Source organism: Plasmodium vinckei (genome assembly GCF_900681995.1).
Source record: "Plasmodium vinckei vinckei genome assembly, chromosome: PVVCY_13".
NCBI lineage: Eukaryota > Apicomplexa > Aconoidasida > Haemosporida > Plasmodiidae > Plasmodium > Plasmodium vinckei.
In genome coordinates this window covers 807,164-822,016 of record NC_051305.1, presented here as the reverse complement: position 1 = coordinate 822,016, position 14,853 = coordinate 807,164, and the positions used below count along the sequence as shown (strand labels likewise).

The 14,853-nt window shown below is 23.6% G+C and overlaps 3 protein-coding genes across 3 annotated transcripts; 2 read left to right on the top strand and 1 right to left on the bottom strand.

Moving 5' to 3' along the window:
• Positions 1-1,321: 1,321 nt before the first annotated feature.
• Positions 1,322-3,167, top strand: PVVCY_1302110 (polyprenol reductase, putative; the record flags this gene model as incomplete). Its single annotated transcript, XM_008623886.2, has 8 exons — positions 1,322-1,627; positions 1,722-1,755; positions 1,993-2,125; positions 2,241-2,346; positions 2,478-2,517; positions 2,642-2,771; positions 2,930-2,973; positions 3,106-3,167. The coding sequence occupies 8 exons, from the start codon at positions 1,322-1,324 to the stop codon at positions 3,165-3,167; spliced, it is 855 nt and encodes a 284-aa protein (XP_008622108.2).
• A 564-nt stretch (positions 3,168-3,731) lies between these two features.
• On the bottom strand, positions 3,732-8,765 carry PVVCY_1302100 (LCCL domain-containing protein; the record flags this gene model as incomplete). Its single annotated transcript, XM_008623885.1, has 2 exons — positions 3,732-8,251; positions 8,378-8,765. 2 exons carry the CDS (start codon positions 8,763-8,765, stop codon positions 3,732-3,734), a joined length of 4,908 nt encoding a protein of 1,635 aa, XP_008622107.1.
• A 2,776-nt stretch (positions 8,766-11,541) lies between these two features.
• On the top strand, positions 11,542-14,301 carry PVVCY_1302090 (conserved Plasmodium protein, unknown function; the record flags this gene model as incomplete). The annotated part of the gene is made up of 1 exon (XM_008623884.1): positions 11,542-14,301. One exon carries the CDS (start codon positions 11,542-11,544, stop codon positions 14,299-14,301), a length of 2,760 nt encoding a protein of 919 aa, XP_008622106.1.
• Positions 14,302-14,853: the final 552 nt, after the last annotated feature.

Here is a 14,853-nt window from a genome sequence, read left to right as displayed (position 1 = left end):
CACATGTTTCTGTTTATTAGAAATCTGTGTACATGTATATTATGTGAAGATAATTTAAGATGAAATGTATAGGTATTTAAAAAAATGTCCGTTACATTACCTTTATAATTAAATATTCTTTTAAAAAACAAGCTGCTATTATTTTTATATTTATTTTATTGTGTTTTTTATTGATGATGATGCAGTTTATTTTTTAAGAAGTGCCAATAATAATATGATTATATGTGAACAAATAGGATGGCAATACAAAATATTGTATCTATGTGTATTGGAAATTTAAGAGCTATTTTGCTAGTACATAAAATGGATATGTATGTAGAATAGTGTGGACAACACCATATGAAAATGTTATACATGTGGTTGCTTTATAATTTATAAAATAAATAAAAAGGTTTCACAAATATTTTTTTGTAAAAACGTCATTAAATATTTTTAAACAAGCCCACATAGTTATGAACGTGCATAATATATATATAACCTTATTACACATTTTTTAAATATTTTCCCATCTTTTTGTTCTTTTAATACATTTTTGATTTTTATATAAATGTTAAAATGAAAGCATTATATTTGAATCATTTATGTTGGAAAATAAATTAAAAAAATATAATAACTTTTCTGCATTTTAGTATAATTTATATCATTATGACGTATAAGAAATCCTATGTGTAAGCGTGTGCACTTATTATGTATTATGTATGTATATCACTACATACGAAAAAAAATATATGTAGTATATTCATAGAGTATCATATATCAGACATATGGAAAATATTATAATTTTCCCTATAGTAACCAATGAAAGGGAATATATTTAATGCTTACTAATATTCATAAAGATATACATAAATTTAAATGATATTTTTCTTTTTCGTTTCGTCAAGGGTAATCTTGATTTATATTTTGTATACCTTGGTATAAAATATAGAAAAAAAAAACATAAAAAAAGAAAAATAGAATAATGATAGTGAAAAAAAATAATATTGGTCTCTTTTTAATAGTTATTTTTCTAAAATATGTTTAGTAATGCACCAATACAAAATATATATACACACATCCTTACAATATTTTTAATAAGAATTTATCGAATTGTAAATAATAATATTAATTAATTCTATTTTTTGTATTTTATGATATTACAATTACTTCTCAAATTTAGAATCTATAAAAAATTATTTGATATATCAGTATATGCATATAAAAAAAAAATAAATGAATTCTCTAAATGGATATATAAAGGCACAATTTCAGTAGTTAAACGAAACAATTAAAATATAAGAAAGTAAAGAACGGAAAAAAATAAAGAAACTATATAGATGCAATGAAAAACACGATATGCTCTTTAGTGAATTGTCACTTAAAAGAAATAACTTCCCATAAAGTTATATGCATATTATATTATGTCATAGGAATACTTATTTTACTTATATCATTTTTTTCGAAAACAATAACTAATTGGTCTTTACATGGAAAAAATATGTTTATAAAGTTAGAACAAAATGAAGAAAAATACAGTTGTATGATTCATAGATTAAAAAAATGGTTCGATGATATTATAATCTCAAAAAAATATTTCTCTCACTTTTATTTTGTTGGTTTGATACTAAATTCAGCTATATTACTACAAGTAATTTATATTCCTAAAAAAAATTATTTTATACATATCATATACACATTTATTTATATTAATTAATATAAATTATTTTTCATTTTTTAATAAGGATATTAATGAGGCGTCTTGGAATAATTACAATGGTAACTTATTTTGTTGAAAAAGTATATGCAATTATTAGTATTGAAATGTATTACGGGCATTTTGATGGCACATAATAAAAAGCATATATACAATTTTAATAAACAAATAATATCGGGACTATTGCACCGATGGAGTTAATTGGAAATGAGTATCTATATGGTCATTCCAGTTATATACATATAATATAAATAATCATTTATGTATGTCTTGTGACTATCCCTATATACTTTTTTCAGCATATGAGCATATATCTAAAACAAATATTATGTTTGAAATCCATTTGTTAAGAAGATTATTAGAACAAATATTTGTGGTGAAAACTACTTCTAAATCTTTTATGCATATTTTATCATATTGTCTAGGAATAAGGTAATATAAATTAAAAAGAAAAAAGGGAAATAATGTTAATTTCTAATACGTTTTCATTGCATGAAAAGCCCATATATAATTCATAATATATTTATTTTTCCATAACATACGATAGTTTCTACTTAGTCACACCCTTTTCTTTGCATAACAAAAATATACACAAAATTACAGTGCTAAAATTGCTCTCTATTATACTATTCATTATTGGAAATCTAATTCAAGTATGCACTATTTTTATTATATTTTTTTTTCATTTTTCATATTTTTTGGTCAATCTGATAAGTACATACATTTATTCATACATATTTAAATGAAATTATAAATCAAATCCTTCTATTATCATACCTTTCAGTATGATTCTCATGTTCGTTTGGCCAGATTACGATCAAAAGGTTCTTAATAAAAATAATGAAAAAAGAATAAAAAGACAAAAATGTTAAGCATAATAAATATGAACGAATTATATAGCAATTGGTAAAATGATTATTTGATTTTTATTTTTTCCCCATTTTATAGCCCTGAAAAATAATGAATCTCCATATAAAGTTCCATATGGTGGGCTTTTTGATTTTGTTAGTTGCCCTCATTACTTTAGTGAAATTTTGATATACTTTTCATTTTTCTTATCAAATTTAGATATTATATGGTAAGTACATTCCTAGGAAGATCTTTAAACTATTGGAGTTTTTTCGAAATTACCAAAAAATTATCATAATAAATGTGAACACACATAAGTGCATATATTCCTATATTTATATTATATCATTATTATAATTATTATTTATTTTTTCTGAATCAATACAGCCTTTTGAATTGTCTTATGGTTTTATTAATTTTAATTAAAAATGGTAACACATATGCATATATCTTTATCCCTAATAGCTAATTATAATTTATTGCATAATGAAAAATTTTCATATTTAGTCTAACATATTTATACGTATTTTTTTTACTTCACTTTATTTTGGCTTCTTATTTAGGAATACAAACACATAGGTGGTATCTGAAAACTATGCAAGACACATACCCCAAGTATGATTAAGCTAATACATATATGTAGTTTTGTTTTTCAAAAAATAGGTATTTATGCTTATAATTTTTTTTTTATTTCAGACAAAGAAAGATTATATTCCCCTTTCTCTTTTAAATACATTTTCATTAAAAAAATCAATGTAAAATATGATTATTATATTTTTTTATATATACTTCCTGTTATAAAAAAACCAAAGTTGTATAAGTTTATTAGCTTTGCATAAACAAAAAAATATATACTATTTAAACTTGTTATTAATTTTTTTTTGGTATTTTTTCAACATGTATGAAATACTTCATATATATTTTTTATCATCACTTATAGTGTTCTTTTAAATAACAATTTTTTATTGTTTAATTAAATAAACATATGTTTTTAGTTTTCACAAATACAAAAAAGTATTAACATATATGTATGTGCATTCTTTGATAGCACTCTTTCAAATGTAGGCATAGTGAAAGAGAAAGACAACAAAAACAATGTGTCAAAAAAGACCAGAAAAAACACCAAAAATGTTCATAATAAAAATATAGATAATAAAAGATAATAAATAATTTCCTTAATAAAGATAATTTATTCACATTCTAATATACATTGGTTTATCAATGGACTTAGTTTAATGCTTGAAGTGAGTAAATTTTCAGGTATAATTATAGATTGACAACACATTTGGCACATATCAGTTACACATTGATCTACGTCATCGTCATGTTCACATGCTTTTTTTAATTCTTCATTGGAAGATTCAATACATGAATTTTTAAGGAAATTGAGTACTTCCGATGTTTCTAAAACATTTTGATCTAACTTTTCGCATGCTTGTATGCATGTATTTGTATCTGCTTCATTCATTTCCCCTTGTATATTATCACAACAACTTTTACAAAAATTATTTGTACAATTGCTGTCTTCTATATTGTTTTTATTACAAAATGCTTCTCTGCTAACAATATCTTTATGTGTAGAACAGTAATAAATATTATTTTGTTCATTTTCATTATCAATTTTATCTTGATTTAGATGAAAGGAATGTTTTTCGATTTCAGTGTGTTTAGTATTGGAATTATCTTCATCTTGCTCTAGTTCATCGTTTTGATTATTATCCCTATTATAATTTAGTGATTTATCATTTCCTAATACTTCTGGGCGTATTGTATCTTGTCTTATTTTTGAAAATATGGGCACCATACTTTCAATCCCAACTGATGGGGTTGGACTATATTGCTTAAACTCAAATGGGTGTATAAATATATTACTAAAAGAAACATTATTACAATTGTATGAAGCTAAACCAATTTGATCTCCTTTAAATAAATCTAAACCTATTAAACTAAAAATGGGATATGTCGTTAATCCATTTCCCATACTAACGTTAACATTTGTTGAGCTAAATGATATCGTTACTATATTCCATGTGTTTTCTTTATATCCAGAAACAATAGATTCACCTAATAAATGAAAATTTCCATTAATATTTTGTCTTAATCTAGTAAAATTGAATCCAATATCTAATATAGTATAATTATTAGGATCTAAAAATTTAATGATGGCTCCTACAGTTCCATTATTATTACATTGTGGATATACAGAAAAATTAAATACACCAGCAGAACATATTTTTTTTTGTAAAATTATATATGATGATGGACTATCATTTTGGTACGAGTATTTTTCCTTCTGTTTTTTTTGTCCATATGCATCTGATGCGTATAATATGACACGCTTTTCATTCCCTATATTATTTGCATAATTCCAATTTGATAATTCTTTATTTTCGTTTGCCCCATCAAATGATAAATACGATTTATTGAATTTTCCAACATAAAATTCTTCATATATATTGCAAATTAATGGTATGTTATTTTTGTTTTTAACATAATTTTCTTTTGTCAAACATTCAACAGATTCAACAACTGATTTAGCAAATTCAACAGAATCAATACCATATGTATAAAACCCTATAGTACCAGCAGCATTGAAATCATCATTTACTACAATATCTGGAGTTGGTAAATCATATATTGGTTTATTTGTTTTAATAGTACTTATTTTTATTTTTGAGTGCGTACATTCAATTCTTATACCAAACCATATATTATCGTCAAAACCTGTATCATTTATGATAGCTAACTCGGTTGGTTCGTTATTTTCAAATTTTAATAATCTTTTATATCCATTTATACCATTATTCAATTCTAGCATGTAATAATTATATTTATCATATGCCCTGAATATTATACCTACGGACCCAGTTCCCTTTACATGCACATATGTTGAAAAAACAAAATCATAAAATAATTTATATCTTAAAAAAGCATAAGTACCATAAAATGAATTATTCGAATCGCTTATATTATCATGAATGCGTGCATTTTGAGTTAGTACTTTTCCACTCATCCCTTCTTCTAATGGTTTATCGAGCAAGTTCCATTTTCCTCCACCAGTACTACTTAGTTGTGCATCTAGCATGTTAACAATTTCAAATGTGGTGTATATATCATCATCTACTACATTTTCTAATCCCCACGATTCAAATTCTATTTGTCTAAGTCTTTCATCTGTTAATCCTTGTAATTTATATTTTATTTTATCCAATTCAGATGTTATTCGTGAAGATAATAATTTTATTTTATGGGATATTTTTTGAACATCTTTTAATGTTTCATTAGATAATAGTTCTATATTTTTTTCAAAATTTTCAGTTGGCTTTAAGTATCTTCTAGAATTAGAAACTATTGTAATTACTTGTTTGTTTATTAAAGCTAAAAAAGTCGGATCACTGCTCCCAACTTGCTTATTAACAACAGTCACAAGGTCATTTATTGCGTCTGCAGTTGATGAATCAATGTAAATATTTTCCATAAGGGGATGGCCATTGCTTTCAATACTATCCGTTTTATCAATATTTCCTATAGAAACAGGCGTAGTTTGCAGAAAGGAAAATGATTCAATGGGTGCAGCATTGTTAGGACATTTTGGAGGTACCCTAAAAACCTTAAACGCTACTTCTTGGCTATCATTTATATAACTATCTGATATAATACCATTTTGATATACACCTTCATATTCACCTAGAGCATTTAAAATTCTGAGATTAATTAAATAATGCTTATCATAAACTCCAGCATGTATAGATGACAAACAAATGGAACTATCTTCAGAATATATGTTTCCTTCTCCTCCAATAACCATTGCTTCAGTGTTTCTTTTTAAACAATCATAAGGGCATTTAAATAAATATTCATTTCCAACAATTTTTTCGATTTCAATAGCTTGTTTTAGAGTGGTATCACAATTTAAATTGATAAATGGTGGAGGGGGATTAATTGAATTTATATTATCTGAACAAACAAATCCAGACATTTCAGAATTAGATGAATCAAAAAATATTACCCCATTATTATTAATTCCAAATGTATTACCTATCGGTGTTCCAAATTTTGATATAATATTATCAACGTTCTCTTGAAAATCTAAAGAATAGAAATCATTTTTTATATCATTTTTAATAATAGCTAAAGGTACTGGATTATTTATATTTATATTCATCAAATGGAATAAATTTTTTAATGCATATACTTGACTTTGATCATTTAAATGTATAGGATTTAAGCCATATAATGCACAAATATTTTCGACATCTTTTATTTTGTTAATTATGTTAGTATCTATTGATGGAATATAATACATACTTCCAATTTTCATATCGCAAAATACTCTTAACACATTTTGAGAGCATGTTGGTAATACATAATAAAAACCAGAAGAAGAACTAGGTAATATACTTTTTAAATGGAAACAACTATATGCTGGGTTGTCTGGTGTTTGCCCTATTTCGCTTGTAGATGTTGAATAATATGAACTAAATGTATTACTTTTTAATATATTTTCAGTTTTATTAATTACATCATATATGTTTTTAAGTATAACATTTTTTATATTCATAATATCAGTATGCCTTTTTTCTTTATTACTTTTACATTTTTTTAACTGAGGATTTAATTTTTGTATTTTTATTGCTTCAGTTTGAATTTTTTCTGCATATTTTTGTAATTTGGTGTCTATACTTTTTAATTCTTTCCCTTCCTCTATATTAACTTCAGAAACAAATTCAAAAAAGTATTTGTCTCTTGCATCATCCGAATCCTTTACTTTATCACAGTCATCAACTATAGATTTTATTCTATTTGTATATATTGATACTTTTTTTATACCATAAAATAAGTCTTCTTCATCACCTTCAGAAAATTCAGGATTTGGACTCATTAATTTTATTCTAACATATTGAGCTTCTGTAATATGTAAATCATTTATTGTACTTCTTAAAAAATTTGCTAAATTGCTACTAATTTCTTTATAGTTTTCTCCATCATTACTTAAATAAATTGCATATTTTGTAGCGGGATATTTCCAATAAATTATAGACTTTTCTAATTTATATTTACTTCCTAAATTAATGTCAAAATATACTGCATCAGGTACTGTTTCTATATCGAATGATTCAGATAACCAAAATGTATCTAAATTGCCATCTAATGCTTTTTCTGGTGAATATTTTTGATCTTTTCTTGATAAAGAAGACGTTGCTTGTTTATGTAATGCTATATCGACACTACCAGATTTTGATCCATCTTGAGTTAAACAAAAATTTCCATCTCTTAATATTTTTAATTGATTATTTGGTAACAATTGCCAACTACTTCGTCCATCATTATGCTCTAAACTGCTATTACAATCTTCCATTAGTATTTCTCCTCCATTAGCTATCATATTATTTTTTAAACTCATACATAAATTATTTATCGGATTATATATTTGGTTACTGGAATTTAATTTCCATAAGTCTCTTCCATCTAAATAAGACATAGAAGTTATGCATCCCCCTAAAACCACATTATTTGTTTCACTTATTTGTAAACACAAATCTTGAGTTAAACTAGACATACCACCTTGTATTCTCAAAGTGGGATCTCTAGAGCCTAGCACATTTACAAAGTTAATTCCAAAATATTCATGCACAGGATGCCTCATATTTATTTTAATCGATTTTGCTCTAATCACATGGTTGAATATGATGTTTTGGACGACATTTCCTGTGGAACAAAGAAAGAAGAAAAGAAAAAATGATAATCCGAGCAAATTGAGGAATGAGATATATTTATGAATATGTGAGTGTGTGCATATCAAAAAAGGAATATATATTTATGTGTGTATCTTACCGGCTCGAGATTCTATAGTTTGATATGGGACGACTTCTTCATATGAATCATTCCCGTCATAGCTAGCCATAATTGAAACTTCCCCAGGGGAATAAGCCCAGTGTATTATAACCCCATTTAGTGATCTAACATTTTTTAAATGTCCTATCCATGAAATTACATCATTAGGATTATGTTTCCCTTCGGAACACCAGTAACCTGAACCTCTTGTCAAAGCATTATCCGCTCCATACTGAGGAAGTCCATTATCACCTATGTTTGGAAATGTTGATTCGGCTTCACAACTATCAAATTTAAAAAATGTGTTGCTGATGTCGTTTTCTCCATTCACGTAAAGAAAATGCAACATAAATATTGCAATTACATAATTAAAAAATAATTTTTTCATAATTTTTTAGTTAATAAAAAATGAAATAGATATATATAGAATAATATTGCTTCAGCAAAGAAATGACTGTAGCATAAGTGAGAGCTATAATAATTAATGTAATAATTAAATTATATTATTGCATATACACATACAAAAAATGAAAAAAAATTATATATATATTTGCTTATTTATCAGCTTAAGACAAATAGGTATTTTTATACACAAAAATATTTACATAACAATTGGAAAATTAATATCAGTAATAATATAATTTAAATATTATAAAAGTATACATATACCCTGCTAAAATGTATACATTGAAACAACAACAAGCGTTGTAAATAATACTTTCATAAAATGATAACAAAAAATAATATTAATATTATAATAATAAAATAACTTAAATTATATAAATGTATAAAAAAAAGTAAAAAATGCCGTTTGCATAAAAAATAAACTCATATAAAAATTAAGAATATATGTATATACATATCTATCCTCAAATTTGTTACATACAATTTTTACATTGTCTAATTGTAATAATTTATATTTTTATATATTACAAAATATATTTTTCATTGTCATAAAATTTAATATTCTTATTATTGCTATTATTCTTTTATTTTATTTCTTTAGCTATTTTTTATTATATTTTTATATATACGCTTGTAGTTGGCTAGCCAGAAAAAAAAAATGTCATAATTTATGTGTGCGTGTGTGAGTGTATTATACTCAAATACTGATATGCATACACTAGTATATGTGTATAAATATTGTTATATATTAATTGTTTTCCCTTGTATATTTATTACAATAATTTTAAATATTAAAAACAAAAAAAAAATTGCTATCTTATCAAAGTTGTATATTTATAAAAGTATTATTAAAAAAGGAAAAGAAAATTAATTTAATACAATTTTATAATTATCCTCAACTTTTTAATGTATTTTTATATTAAATTAAACACGTCTTTAAATGTCTACATTCATATTTTTCAAAAAAATATAGAATGGATGATAGTTGCATATATAAAGTCTACATATTCAGTATAATATATAAGATATTATAACATTTATTATGATAGTATAACATATTTAAAATATATACACCAAACGGGTATTATAATTAAAAATGCCTCGAAGTTTAAATACCCTAATTGGAATAAATTCAATATGTCTATATAGAATGATCTAACATTAAATACAAACCCCTTTATTAATTAATTGCTAAATAAATTCATTCAAACCAGTGTCTTTCCATTATTTTTTGAAAATACGTGTTTATATATTGATAATTTCCGTATTTGTATTAAAAATATGAATGTATTATATAAATAGCTTATGAAATAATAGAGAGATAAACTATATATCAAAGTTTGGGCTTAACATTTTTTCGTAGAGATATTAACAATAAGCTATATTATGCGAAAACTTTTGAATAATAAATAATTAAAATAATATATAGAGTGCGAAAAACTACAAGCCTTATAGATAAATATATTTTTTAAAGGATAATACTTGGATAACTGTAAATTAACACGATTTTTAACAAGCTAATATTTATCATTAATTTTATTATATAGAGTAAATTTTATTTTTCATTGTAATATTTATTGATCATGTATTGATTCCTTAATATGAAAATTTTGTTAATAGACAATAAATTTAGTGGCATGCTTATAATTATATATATATCCATACCATCTAAAGCCAAAAAAATAAATATTTTGTCAAAATATTTTTAATAATAAAAAATATTTACATATATTTTCTACAATCAATTATAAAATGGATTATAAACATGTATGCATATTTAATCAATAATAAATACGAAATACACAATCAATATTCTTTAAAAATATACGATACATTTAATATTTATATATAAATTAAAAAATTTTAATGATAATAATGTGCGCTCATTGCTATTTTTTTTATATGCTATATTAGCTTTTTTATAAGCATATATATAGTCAAAATTTATATCATCGATTATTTATAAATATATAAAATAAAAAATATAAATATCCAATTTATTTAAGGATGCATTAAAATATCTATAAAAACATTTATAGTTATGCTTTGTTTAATTTTTTTCACTTATTATGTTAAATATAGATGTTTGATATAACAGTTTATATTTTCCCATTTTCGTTTTAAAGATATGAATATAATCAAGAATTTGATAAAAAAAAATGGGTCATACACAAAATATATGTTTTAATTATAAATTTTATTTAATAAAAAAAGCAAAAAGCATTATGTTAAATAAATATATTTGTGTATGAAACTCTCATATTTTATTCGTCTATATATTTTATGGAGAGCATACTCAGCAATTTGATACTATTGCCAAAATTGTATCAAAATAATAAAACATACGATATGATGATTATACACAACCCTATCTTATTTGTTTAATATTATGTAATGCATAATTATCCCCCTTTTATATTCACTTTTTCATTTTTATATAACTGGCATTTCTTTTTATATTTTTATGTATTATTTTATCATTTGTATTTAGCGATAAGGATACATAGTACGAATATATATACATATTAAATATATATATTCACATATATATATAGGCATGAAAATGCATTTATGCTTGTATATATCATTTAATAGCATATGTGTATAAGTCTACACACATGAATACACACAATTAAAGTTTTTTTATCCTTTTTAATTTTTTAATATATATATTTTTTTCTGTTCATTTTTTATTTTCCCATTCTTATTCTGTTCTCCTTATTACACATAATCCCATATTTCATAAAAAATATGAAATAATGGCGTCATCGCAAATACGACAATTTGCTACACTAATAGATCAGTTGCCCTGTGAATCCGATGATTTTAATTTAATAGGAAATTTAGAAGATTACAACAAATGCTTCGAAGTACCTACACATAATAATATTAAAAATTATGGTTCTTTTCCACAATTTAATTCAAAAATAGGTGATTATATAAATACCATATCATCTAACAGTGAAATTAATTTAAAATGTAAAAAAGGAAATAATAAAAAAAATTATAATGGTAGCATTAACAAAATTTCAAATTTGGAAAATCCAAATAATTCAAAAAATAAATTCAATGATGGAAAAAAATTAAGCCATTCCAATTTGAAAAATTCACCAAAAAGTTCGTCTAATTCACATAACAATAATTATCAAAATAAACAAATTAATAAAAAAAAATCAAATGATGAAAATGGTACTATAAATAAAAATAACAAAAATGGAAACAATAAAAGTTTCAATAATAAGAATAATGCTAGCAACGGTAGTAATACTGATGAAAATAGCATCAATTCATTACTTTATCACACTACAGTGCTTAAAAATGAAACCGATATTTGCTCAAAAAAAGATATAAATAGTTGTATGAAAGAAATAAGGTGTAAAAATTCTATAAGTAAAAAGGATTTTCAAAATAAAAATACTGTTTGTAAAATTAATAATGTAATATTAAACGAAAGGTATGATAATGATTCATCAAATAAATGTCCTTCTACAAATGTCAAAATCGGCCATAATAATGATCTCAATAATGAAAGTATTGAATGTATAATGGTAAATATTCCTGAAAATAAAAAAATTATTAATTATAATGAAGATGGCAATTATGGACATTTTGATAAATATGAAAAATCTAGTGAGTATGCAAACGATGATAATGGAGAAAGTTACAATAATTTTGGTAACGGTGGTAAATGTGACAATGAGGATGCTTCTATGTACAACTTTAGTAACACTATAAACGATAAGACATATGAAGATGCTGAACAAAATATTATTTATAGATATAATACCAATTCAAATGTTGCGCATTGCAAAAATCATAAAAATAACCAAAGTAAAACAAATTTAAACAGTTTTAAAACGTCGCTTTATACAAATAAGGAAAATCAACATAGTGATTTACAAATGGATAGTACATTTTTTAATAATGAAGGAAATGGCAACGAGATAAACAAAAGCGATATTATTATAGACCATATAAATCACGATGATTTTGATGATAAGCCCAACTCAAAAGAGATGTCTAATGCAAACTCTATTGTGATATACTATAAAGATTTTTGCGATATATTAAAAAAAAATGACGAAATGAATAAAAAGATATTATTATCAAAAAAAGCTAAGATAATTAAAATTGAACCTAATAAGTCCTTAATTATATTCCCAATAAATATGCATGAATATGGAGATAAATATATTGCCGTAAACCAAAATGATTTATTAGATTATATAGTATCATCAATTGAAATAGATAAAGATGATAATAATATATCCTCATTAAAAATAAGAAATTATCAAAAAGAAAAAGAGCTACAAAATATAAAAGCAGCTTATAGCATGCAAACAACAAATATACATTATTTAATAAATAGAGTCATATTTAAAGAATGCGAATATGAAAATTTAAAAAATATAAATTTAACTTTAGAACAGGAAATAAGTAAACTAATTCAAGAAGTAAATTATTTATTAATGTTAAATAAAGATGGATTATATATGCAAAAACTTTTTATTGATTATAAATGTAAATGTGTTTTAAAGTTACAACAATTACAACCTTTGTTAGGTGATTATTATTTAGATATATTTAATTGTATAACTTCATGTAGGACATTAGGACAACTAAGTATATGGATACCATCCTTTGAGATGAAAGATAATGGATCATTAGAAAATATTGCAAATAGTTTAATAAATATTTTATTAAATGGTTTAGCTGCTCCAATAAATTCATCCCCCCATTACTTTTATAATAGCAAAAACAAAAATGATAGTAATGACAATAGTAAAGAAAAAACCGGAAAAAAACAATTTTTGAATAAATCAATTTCCTTTCATTCGGAAGAAGATATATTTCTTAATAATATGACAAAGGGAAAAACTAGTGATAATTATTTAGTTAACAATTTGAATAATCCTGATGTTATAAGGGGAAATAGCTCACAATTATGTAATTGTTATTCCTTATCCTTGAATAGTGAATCTTCTTTTTTAGGAACAGAAGAATTATATTTTAATTCTTCAAAATTCCCATCTATGCATTCGGTTATATTAAAAAATCCGAATGACAAACAAAACCCTACGAAAAATGAAGTCGATATAGAACACATATCCCAGGAAAGAATAATAGATCATCAAGGACTGAACAAATTAAATAGATCTCATACTGCCCCTGAGCAAACTTACATAAACAATGAATTTTATACTAATATCGATATCGGAAGTAATAATAGTCACTATATATATAATAATAATAACGTTAAAAACCGAAATAATACACTAGATAAACTTTTAATAACCCAAGATGATAAGAAAAATTTTAAAAGAAAGCAGCTCACACCCAATAATGAAAAGAAAGACAATAAAAAATTAAAATGTAAAGATAAAACTGTGTTAAATAATTTTTTTCAAAATAATAGTGAAATTGAAATGATGAAAAATCCAAAAGTTCAAAACACGGTTACCGAGGAAAAAGAATTAGACAAAAAGGATGAGGATATAAATGAAAAAAATGAAGAATGATAAAAGCATGATTAAATGATATTTAAAACAAGATTTAAAATTAATTAACATAAAATATATTAGAAAAATAGAAATATGATTAACATTTTTATTTGCTTTTTCATATACATATATTGATAAAATGATTTTACAAAAACTGTTGTTTTAGTTATTTTGATAATATTAATGTGTGCATTTGATGGGATATTCAAATGTAACCTTGCTACATATGCACTATATATGTGTGTATTTTTTCTCTTTTTCTTTCCCTATACACACATATGTATAAAATAGCTATCAAATATTATATATAAAAATGACAAATAAAAAGAACCTTTTAATTTTGATAGAAAAAGGAAAAAAAAATAATATTCTATGAATCGAAGAAAAATTATAAAAATTCCATATGTTAGTGTATGACAGAAGAAGATACGACAAATTCAATTGCAACAATTGTTTTAAAAAATGAGGAAGCATATATCAATGAGAATAAATCTTATTATGATCAGTCCAAATTATCCTATCAAATGTTAATAACAATTGAAGGAAATGTTTTTAATTAAAACGAATATG